We start from the raw sequence: 11305 nt of genomic DNA, 5'->3' as shown, positions 1-11305 counted from the left end.
TGTGACTGAGATTCTGAAAGGTGATGAGCAACATTCATTACAGCTCATCACACTGAACAAGAAGCTAAGACATCAGCAAGCTCCTTTAACTAAGAGGTATCTGGAGGATGATGTTCTTCTTTCTGATCTTGAACGATTTTAGCGACTGTATGTCGGCGCCAGAGAAATGATCTAGCATTGAAAATCAACCGCTTTTCATGATCAAGAATTGTGCAAGTTACTTGAACATCCTAGCAGAATTCAGCTGCTAGAGAGAGTACCTGAATGGGCACTAACTGATGATAATAAACTGACTAATCCACACTCGCAGCGGCAGTCTACTGCAGACTGTAATTCCCTAGCCATCGAATTAGAGCTCCTGTTGGGGAACATACCAACATATAAATGTATGAAAGAGGTCAGAAGTCAATTGAAAGAAGTCTTACTACAAATGCAAATTGCCAGGAGAGTTCTGGATCAGAGGGTACAAGCTATTATTGAAGATCAGACTTCCACCAATAAGGGGCCTCAAACTCAAATGACAGTAGGAGAACAGGCAACTGCTCTCCGAAGACTGTTTCAGCTAGTTAGAGTTACCAGAAAGATGATGCAACAAGAGAACCAGGATGTCCTTAACTTTCTGGAGTTTGTACCCGATTCCCCAGTCCTCATGTATGCTTTACCGGCTAAAGAAACTGAGCTGCCTAGGTTTTTCCCAGCAGTATATCCTCAACATCCAGAACCAGTAGATCGGCTCACATACTATAATATCACTGATGATCTTCAGGATTGGTATGAGCGATCACTGTAGAATGGAAAACCGACAGAGACTGATCGATGATGCTCTGCAACTGGATGATGTATTGGAACTGCAAGAAGAAATTTAGAGAATCAAGTTATGTATGTGCCAATGGAAGATCCAGCTCAGAGGACTCACCAAGATCACAAATCAGCTGCTTCAACTTACTGTGGAGTCCTCTAAGATCCCTGAAAAGGATATTACGGCTAAACCAGGTTTAATCCCACAGTACACGAAAATGGTTGAGATACTCCTTGAAGGTAGGATTAAAACAAATCACCCTCTCTCTGAAGGATGGCTCCATACGGCTTCGCATTGTCATAAGTTGGCCAGATGCCGGCTGACAAAGGGAAGACGTACACTGTATGATCCCGACACTAAAACGTATAGTCCTTTCACGTCTTATGAATTGGAGATGTCCACGGCAAGGCAGGATCAGTTGGAGCAGAATGCCATTTATCGACTTATCCAGAAGGACAATGCTGGCACTGGAGCTTCTGAAGCACCAGCATCGAAGAAGGGCAAGCGAAAGCGGGTTCAGTGGAAGGATACTGGGTAGTTCCATCTCAGAATTAGACGGTGGATTTCCCAATAAGGCGCTAGAATTTCTTTGGCAGGACACCCTTGGAATACAATTATAGGGGTGTCAAGCACTCAACAAGCATGAAATATGGCATACAACTAGCAATATTTGGAGAGCTAGCGACTCCAGAGGAGTACTATCATGAGGAACATAGGCCAACTCAAGAGGAACATCAGCCAACTCAGGAAACAGACATATGGGTTTAGGGTTTAGGGTTTGGACCTCAACCACAAATCCAAACGAGTTCCTCAACACTAATTCAAAATCAACTGGTGGATTTTTCAAAAAATTTGGAGTCATACCAAAATTCAAGAAAGGAGGAAAGGATGTAGAAGGCGAAAACAGTTTCAGTAGAGGCGGGAACCGTCTCCTAGAAGCGGAACAGTGGATCAATCAGTAATTACCACGACAGTTACCACAATAACTTCTAAAAGGCTATAAATAGGACCCATTACATTGTAATCGGGCTGCTTATTTCTTGCTTCTTACTTCGGAGTTCTTTTGGGCTTAACCTTTGAGCAATTTCCTAACAGCAATCTATTCGCCTGTAATCTTGTAATCCTTACTACTGTAATCATTCAAACCATTCCATGTTGTACTGATTATCCTAAATATGAATCTGAAACTGCAATCACTTTTTCAGTTGTCCAGTCTGTCTATCCTTTCAGTTGGCTAATTCAGTTCAGATAACCATTTCAATCTAGTTCTGGTCTCTATTCCAATTTTACTGACTGAACTGACGACTTACCATTAGCTTTAAATTTTAACACTGGAATTAGCTATCTGAAGAGATCAGCTCCAATTCCACAGAGAGAGAGAGAGAGAGAGAGAGCATCATGCAAACTCCTCCATGCCTTGTCCTTGCCCTCTTTCCCCCCTACCTGAAAGGCCGAGGGTTGCAACATGCTTATCTGCACCCCGTTGTACTCCACACGAGAAGCTTAGGCCTTGCTCGTGGTCCTACCATCGGCCTAACATTTAGTCTCTTTGATTTTACAATTCATGAGCAGGTTTCTACTCGACAAGTGACTCATTGTTTGCAACATATAAATTATGCTCGTATGTCACCGTTGGAAGAAGCAAATTCTATATATGACATTCTCACTCTTATTGGAGAGGGGCTATAATAGCTAAGGGTCTTCTATTGACAATACTCATACTTTGGAGAATTACTTAAATATTCAAATGAGAATCTTCATGAAAAACCTCCTCCTAGTTATAGATCATCATTCCATTGCACTTTCATCTCCTACCGCTAGTTATTAAGATTTTCAAAGTGCTAGTGCTTTAGCACATAATCTTATGATTGGTTAATGGGCTAAACAAATTGATGTTCATTGTCACTTTGTTCAAAATTACTACTTGGAGTTTTGTCCCATCATTGACAATCCTACATATCTTCTCACCAAGCCTCTAGTCAACCTCTAGCGAATTACCTTCTTCAATACTAAAGAGTTACCACTCATCTACTGCTGAAGAGGAAGTATTGGCGATACACATCACTAAAATGATGGCATCCTAGGTTGCACAACATGTTTGTATGCCCAAATTGGCCTTGCATATGCATTTTACTCCACTCTAGTCCAATCCCGAACCTCTTTATAATGCCTTGGCATTGAAGAGAATACATCATCACCAGAATATGGTGGCACCCAAGGTTGCACAGCATGTTTGTCTGCCCAAGTTGGTCCCATCAAATGCATTTCACTCCATTCTAGCCGGATCTTTATATTCCGAAACCTTTTACTAGTCATTTGGTCCATTTGCCTCACTTTTAGTCAGTTTCGATCCCAAGCGATGGCAACCGCATTTTGCATACCTAAATAATATGAAGATGACCCTTCGCCCCCGATTCTCATCATCCAAACATAGGAGCATTCTCTAGAGTTAAGTTCTTGCTATGGGTTTTCTAAATTCACCCCACTTCTGCCCTCTTCTACCTCTCCATTACTCTCTTGCCTCTTTGAGGTCTTATTTTTTCGCATTACTGGTGATTTTTCCTACAGTTTTGTGATCCTATTACATCAGTTTCTCACTACCAAATTGGTTAATCTGCAATGCCTACCAACTTCAAGCCCCACTATTTTGGGGTTTTTTTTTTTTTTGATAAGGGGGTGACTGATTCATCCCCAAATGGAGGCTAATCCTTCATTTAGACAGTATTGTCATCACACCTCACTTTCCCCTTTGCAGTCCTTCATTTTGACAGTATTGTCATCACACCTCACTTTCCCCTTTGCAGTCCAGAACCACACTTCCATAGCACAAAGTACAGGTAAAACTGCTGCAAAGTGCAGGTAGGGCCCAATCAAACAAGTCAATTTGCTGGAAACCCTCCAGTTCAAAATCTTATGAAAAACAACCGTCTCTCACCTCTGAGATAAAATCCATAATCCATAAAGACTTGCACTCAAAAAAGCGCAACATGACAATGCAGCCACTGCAGACTATTCACCACATCTTGCAACTGCCCTCACCAAGAGTAGCCCCAAGCACAAAGGAACTAGAGTCAGGTTCTATCCAGAAATAAAACCTTCTCTATTTCTCTGAGAATATTACAGCTCATTTGTTGAGAACAATTTCCTGGGAGCAGAATAAACTCCTGGAAAAGCCAGAATAACAGCCTCTGCATAGAACAAGCGAGCCCAAACAACCCTCCTGGTCATGGATGGCATCCATCTAGCAAACAGCTCTTGCAAAATGACTGCATTGCTATCTGCCACATCACAGTCGATTAAGCTACCTTCCCCAGTGTCAAACAGAACCATTCAATCCGAAAACCCAAGCATGGAAGCATCAGTGTACTGAGTACACCCACTTTCAACTAGTCTCCAGCAATTCATTACTGTCCTACGGTACCATTCAAACCAAGAACCCGACCAGGGGACAACACTGCTGTTTAAAGTACCATTCAAACAGCAAGCCCCAAGTTTCAAAAAATACGAGTCATCCACAAGCACCCATTCACTACTGCTTTACAGGACCATTCCATCCGAAAGCCCTAGTTTGAACGAGTCAAGCAATTATCGCCTAGACAATCTATGGGGACTTCTCCAGGTTGCTTTGTAAAGATTAATACATTGGACTTGCACCTCAACCGAACTTCTACACCCACATGTTCATACAGAGCAAGACAAGATTCATCCCTTTTTCAGGCTAGAGCAGGGACAAGTTCATCGAAAGAGGTCTCTCACATCATCACACTGATCACCATTCATGTAAGATTCAGCAGCAAATATACAGGTGAAAAAGAAAGAGATGATGCAGCTGGGCAAGCAAATGGCCCAAGTACACAAGTGACATGGTTGGTGCCTTTACACCATTGTGTAGTTCCTGACCATCTCTTCTACATTCTTAGCTGTGGTATTTTGATGTAAAAACAGTCAAAATTCCTTCCCGAAGGCTTTTGCAGCCCACAAAGGGAACGAATACATGTTTACAATCTTTACACTGAAGGCTTTGTACAGTTTCTATTGCTCACAAAATTAGTGAGCACCCAGAAATTTGCACAGCCCTTAAGTAAGCCAGTGCCAACTCTTCCCCTACTAATGTCTAAAGTTGCAATGCCAAATCTGGCTGCTGTATGTCATTACCGTTGGGCTGATCAAATGAAGACTTCGTCAAAGGTAAGCTCACATTCAAATCTGGAGCGGCAGAAAATGGCTGATGAGAGCCCTGAGCAACCATTTGCTGAGACGTGTATTGCCAAGGTGGATTGCTGGTCTGTGTGAACCCGAGGTGGCTTGGTAGTTGGAACTGCCTTACAAAACTCAATTCTCGAGTGTCCGATGAGCTTGGATTTTGAGAACCAGGAAGCAAAGGATTGCTTTGCAAATGCAACTGCACCTGGTGGTGCTGACTGGGCAAACCGTGATTATCATCAATACCAAGCTGCTGCTGTAAAAAATGTGGCATGCTAGGCATATGTTTCTTACTTCCAAAGCTATGAGCTTGCGGATCTTGAATTCCAGATGTCTGTAGCCTCATGAGAGGAGCACTGCCTGAAGGTCCTTCAGAGCGTTCCAAAGGACTCTTCAAGACCTGATTATGCAATGTAATGCCACCTTTTCCAGCCACTGGTATAGAGTCTGGCTGCTGAGATGTTACCCAACCAGGTACCTCGCGGACCATGGATACGCCATTTGAACTAGGTAAGCCAGAAGAAGAGCTGACTGCAGCCAGCCCCCCACTCGTATTCTGCTTTCTGTTAAGGTGATCCAGATTGTGAGCCATTGCACTCATCAGTTCAGGGCCAGATAATTGGCCATTTCTGCCCTCAAGCTGCTGCATAGCAAAACCTCTCTCAGGAATAAACCCCTTTCTCGTCACTGCAGCAGCAACACCTGAGGTCATTCTACTAGCAAAGCTCAACATCTCTTTATCCCTTGGGTCCCCTGCCTCCTTGAACCTCTCTCCCACAGCTCGCTCTGAACAAGGTGGAGTAGACAGAGAGGGAAGACTTGGCTCTTGCGGACTGACATCCCGAGAACCCGCATGTTTCCTTGAATTAGGGTGTTGATTGCCCCCAACCGTCTTCTGAGCATCAGCATGCAAGTTGTTCTCCAGAGTAAATCCTTGTGCAGCCTGAGAAAGAGCTGAAGCAGAAAAGGCTGGATCAGAGGAATTACCAACCCTAGAGCCAGCACTACATACACCAGATGGCTGTTGCAGCGACATATTTAAATTATGAGGCAGTAATGGTGTGCGTGATGTGTGAAAACTATCAGACTGATAAATAATATCATTCTTGCCAACACTTGTGGCAATGGGACCTGCTTTTGTGCTAGAACTGTCATTCAATGGGTTGAACCTGTTGACGTGAGTTGCCCCTTGACCATCATGTTGGTTTCGAACAGGAGTATTTGTACTCATTTGGTTGGCTTGGTCAGTCTGGGGGAGCCTAGAGTTGAAAGCACCACCAAAATTAAACCTTCCTTCAAAAGGAAAACCTCCTGCCTTACCCACATGAATAGCAGCAACACTAGTTCCTGATGTTTTGCCCTCTTGAGCATCCCTGCTATTTAGGACAGGGTCTTTATTTGAGACACGGTCATCCATACCTCCTCCTTCGTCCGGCTGAATGCTTAGCGGGTGATTAAGATTAACTTGTGCCGCAAACTTTTGCTTGTTGCCTCCTGATAGGCTCGTTTGCTCAAACTTTCCTGAGCTTTCCTGATCAGCTTGTGAATGAGCATGGCCAAGGGGTCTGCCATTGTCTGCCATGGAGTGAGGCTGCCCAAGTACCCGCTGATCAGGTCCTTCTGACCTTTTGATCTGAATTAGCGAATTACCAAAGACCATAGGAGATCTGATCTCATTGGGAAGCTTTGTGGAAGCCTGCAGACCTGGCGGACACTCAACCTTCGAAGCAAATTCATGGCTTGGCTGAGTATGTCTTCCTTGTGTGTTTGATTGATTGTCAAGCTTTGCTTCAAGTGCTGTTACTCCGGAAGTTTCAGAGGCTGCAACAGCCCCATTTGCACTGGGTAACTTAGCCATCTGCTGCGGAGTAGACTGCCGCAGCAATGGCTGCTTATTTGACGGAGCTAACACAACACCACCAGTCTCCCTTTCTCCAACCCAACCCTGCCCAAAGGGACATCCTGGAGGCAAAGCTTTCTTGATCTTCTCAGCTGCAATTTTCCACACCAAAGGTCCCAAATCAGCTGCAAACCGAGCCAAACTCTTGGAATATGGATAATCCATCTGATATCCCGTCTGCAAGCACAAAAACCCTCATTAATCAAATTGAATGTACCAAAGGACCTACACAGGACTGATGTACACTTCAGTTATAGGATCTGCAAGTATACCGGCACCAAATGTAAAGAGTCACCACTTATCGTGGTTAAAAGTGAGTCGTTGCCTTGAAACGGGGTGGTTAGAGCATATGTATTTCGGCGATTCTCATCGATTGCCTGGGATCTTCTCGCATCACTGAAGGCACTTGTCCTGAATAGATACCCTGCAAAAAGCCATCAGTTGCCCTTTAATACAAGCTATCTGTGGTGCTAACAGCTTGATACCCATGCAGCCAACAGCAAAAAAATAATAAGCCCTCCCTCCCAAGAGGTTACATTACAAGAAAAAACAATGGTCACAAAATGCACTTGGTAGGAGAGTAATATGATCTCATGCGGACTCATTGAAGTTCACGTAACTATGTGTGGAATTGCTTATGCACTTTGCATCGCTCTACTACACTATGGACTTTGAGCTTCACCAGAGTGTAGACAGTCGAGAAAAGAGTCAACTGGACAGAAGCTTTACAATTGGTGGTCAACAACCTAGCTCTTGAAAAAAGTAAGAAAAGATCTCCCTACTGAAGGTCCCCTTTCTTGAAAAACTTTCTTCAAAGAGCAAACATCCCCTTTCTTGATATGGGTTTGCTTTTCAAAAAATTTATTGCTATCTGGGTAGAAGCACTCAAAAGGATCGCTCAATCTTACAGAGTAACATGACACTAACTAGATCGTGTGATGCATCAGCACAAGCATACCTGAAACATCGTCCAGATTATCAGTCCGGACTTCACTAGGTGATCCTGCATTCATGAAAGAATCATGCTTCTCACTACATCTGGTAGCACCTCCATTCTTTGACTTCGTTGCAGTTTCATCTACTTCCATACTTAATCCACACATCTTTAAGTCCTCTAATATCCTCTCTGCGACATCCTTAATCGCACGAGCCTGCTCACCAAAACCATACATTCTTCTCATTCAACAGGCAATTGTAGAGCGTGCATGACGTAATAAAACACAATGAAGATTAAAACTCTTACATGTCTGAAGTACACAGTGCCTTTGCCATTGTACTGCATAGCATTATCACAAATCAAGAAAATATCTCGCTGCAAAAGAAAGTTGGACAAAAAACTTAAGCCCATATTTTATTCCTTTATTCTTTTCAAAAGAAGTGAGTTTACTCAAAACAGGTTTCTTACCTGAAACAGCTCTATAGACATGTAGTGACCAGAACTTATTCTGTTTCTCATGGTACCAAAGTCCATTGGATCTTTGATGATATCATAATAATTTGGCACCTGAAGAAGAAAAATAAATGAGGAAAGAGACCAACAAGGACACTCATGTGTACACGGCAGAGAATGTAAAATACCTCCTTCGGATCAACAGGCTCGGCAAACACTCCAAATTTATCTTTTCTGAGAAGCAGCAGAAAAACCTACTGAATAAATAAAAACCTGGAACAACAGTTCCACGATAATTCCAGAGGCAAACCAGATGCACAACTTACTTTTGCAACCTGTCGAGGATACTGTTGAGTACTCGTTTTGCTGGAATGACCTGAGGCCCCTGGTGTATATGCTCTGCAAGCAACACACCGAAAACCACTCAAATCAAACAACAGAGAACATGGGACAAACGCCACACAGATCCATGCACAGAACAGAAAACGGTACCCAAGCAGCAGCATAAAGACCTTAACAAAAACAGAGCAGCAGTGAGGGGTTGAAGCTAACTTGGTGAGGAGTTCGCTGTAGTACAATCCTTGGAGTCCAAAATCTGCAAGCAAAGAACAGACCAGACAAATGAGAAAGCCAGCTTAGCACCGTACAACAAGGGTGCTAGCGAAATGAAGCACATGGGCAGGCAGTAGAATAAGCAAATTTAGGGTTACATGTAAACATGGTATGAGCACATATTCAAGGCTCTCAATTGTAGGGCGACCTATTCATTAGACCCTCAAATCTTCATGTAAACATGGTATGAGCACATATTCAAGGCTCTCAATTGTAGGGCGACCTATTCCTTAGACCCTCATATCTTCAGAGGGTGAGGAGCAAGGCAATAACAAAGCATATTGCTGAAAGACAGGTCTCCGTGAAAGTTGCTTTCTAAAGTGAACTAGGAGGTCCATGTGTGATAGCATACATAAGTTCAATTTGCAGTGAAGGCATTGATACCTCCGCAGGTGACTCTGCTACAGGAGGGAGATCTACAGCTGATGTTGCAGCAGGCATAGCAATATTGACCTGCAGTTGTCCTTCTGTACCATCGGCTGCTACAGACTGCCCATCTATACTTTCGGGCTCCAATAAGGACCGAAGCTTACGCTTCTTCGAAGGCTTCTGCGCTTCATCCGAGACCGCGGATGTGGAGAGAGACGGTGCACTAGACTGCATAGATGCTGGGGTGGAAGGGGGAAAGGGATGGGGACTAGATGTGTGACTTGAGAATTTGGAATTCTGATGCGAGCCATGGGGCCCTTGCACAGAACCCTGTGTCAGCTTTTTGGGGGGATGTTGCTGGCAGGAAATCTGCGGAAGTTTATTGTGCGGCTGGACCTTGGGGGTCCCCAATTCTGTCTTCCCCTGTTCTTGATGACCCTGATGACTACTCCTCAACCTCTTAGGGTAAGGTGTGCTGTGGTTTTCTTCTTGCTGCTGGTGGTTCTTCTGAGGCCTTTTGAGAATGGCCCCTTCATCCAGCTGCTGCACTCCCAGCCGCCTGGGGCGGCTGCGGTGAAGATCTACTTCTTCAGCCTGCTTGGTGTGGCTATGGCTGAGATCAAGCTCCCTTATGTGCCGGGAGCAACCTACACGAGCCTCATCCGTAGACTCCCCTCTCCTGGAGGGGCTATGGATAGAGTCCTGACCTTGCTCTGCCCTTCTTGCACAGCTAGGGTTTTCAATATCCGCCTGCTCGCTCTGTCTAGCACGACTAGAATTCCCTAGATCTGCCTGCTCTATCAGGCCGTCATGCTCTGCCCGTAAGCTATGGCGGGGCCTTGCTTCCTCTTCCTGATATGTCCTCTTATAGCGCCTTGAATTCACTAGATCTGACTGCTCTGCGCATTTTCCTTGGCTAGAATTGGTTAGACCCCTACTTTGTGGTTCAATAGGTCCTTCCCGGTGAATCTTCGGATCTCGAGGCGCCTGTTCTCCATTAGGTCTCACGCATTCCAAATTAGACCGCGCCTGGTAACCCTTGTGATGAAATTGACTGCTCAGTTGCTGGGATTTCTTCTGACCTCGTTGGTTTGGATCTGTAGGAGGATGCTTGACCTGCTGCAGGGGAGGGTTGAAGGGCTGCTGCTGGTGCAAATGGTGGTTCTGATGGAGCTCGGATGGGAGCTTCTGGCGCTGGGGAAGGTGAGAGGGAGGGGTGGGTGAAGGGGAAGATGAAGGGGCGGGGGATGGAGGAGGAGAGGGGGAGAGATGGGGATGAGGATGATGATTTTGATGATGATGAGCAGGTGGGTAAGCGGAGGAGAGGGATGAACGACGAGAACGAGGGGAGGAAGAGGGGGAGGAAAGGGAAGGAGAGGAATGGGGGACTTTGAGGATGACTTTGAGCAATTTCTTCTTATGTTGTTTAGAGAAGAGGGGAGTGGGTGGGGGACTAGATGTAGTGGTAGTGGTGGGGGGGTCGGGGGTTTTGCGCTTGTTGAGGGGGGGAAGAGAAGGAGCAGGGGAGGGAGCAGCAGATGAGTGGAGCAGGGGAGGCAGCTTAGGATTAGGGTTAGGGTTTTGCGCAGAGAGTGCCTGGTGGCTATGGCGGAAGGCGAGGTCCTGCTGCTGTGGCCTCCTCTTCTGCTTGGCGGTGCTGTGGAGTGTTGTCTGCTGCTGCATCGTCTTGTCCTTGTTGTCCGCCATGAAACCCCCGCCCATTTCCTTTCCCTCTTCCTCTCCGCATTTTTTTTTTCTGGGGCCCCCTGCCGGTCACCCTTCCCCAACCTCCCGCCCTCCGCCGGTCGCCCTCCTAAATCGCACTTCCACGTGCCTGTCACCGCCTTCCTCCGACCTTTCTTTTGCCCCGTCACTTTACACGTCATCAGACAATCCACCTCAGCTTGCCTTTCGCTCAGACTCGTGCCCACGTGGATCCCTCTGCACTCAAGTCTCACGAGTCACTGTTCTTCTTGTTCCTTCGACTCATCGTTCGCCAAGAGGCGTTCACATGGCCTCTCGAATGGTTTGT

General features: G+C 45.4%; 1 protein-coding gene across 2 annotated transcripts; it reads right to left on the bottom strand.

The window, feature by feature from the left end:
* Positions 1 to 4549: 4549 nt before the first annotated feature.
* LOC147430988 (uncharacterized) lies at positions 4550 to 11060 on the bottom strand. 2 transcript variants are annotated; one of them, XM_086493509.1, is made up of 9 exons: positions 9289 to 11060; positions 8845 to 8887; positions 8619 to 8691; positions 8481 to 8526; positions 8308 to 8406; positions 8146 to 8178; positions 7861 to 8053; positions 7175 to 7326; positions 4550 to 7079 (listed from the first exon to the last, which is right to left on the bottom strand). In XM_086493509.1, the coding sequence occupies exons 1-9, from the start codon at positions 10993 to 10995 to the stop codon at positions 4914 to 4916; spliced, it is 4512 nt and encodes a 1503-aa protein (XP_086349635.1). In that variant the 5' UTR covers positions 10996 to 11060; the 3' UTR covers positions 4550 to 4913. The 2 variants fall into 2 exon arrangements, with proteins under 2 accessions (XP_086349635.1, XP_086349634.1); XM_086493508.1 differs by having other exon boundaries at positions 8146 to 8214; positions 9289 to 11057.
* Between the last annotated feature and the right edge of the window lie 245 nt (positions 11061 to 11305).

Source organism: Adiantum capillus-veneris, chromosome 21 (genome assembly GCF_014529385.1).
Source record: "Adiantum capillus-veneris isolate H3 chromosome 21, ASM1452938v2, whole genome shotgun sequence".
NCBI classification, from domain to species: Eukaryota; Viridiplantae; Streptophyta; class Polypodiopsida; order Polypodiales; family Pteridaceae; genus Adiantum; species Adiantum capillus-veneris.
Note: the sequence above shows the minus strand (reverse complement) of the source record. Positions and strands in the feature narration are given on the sequence as shown.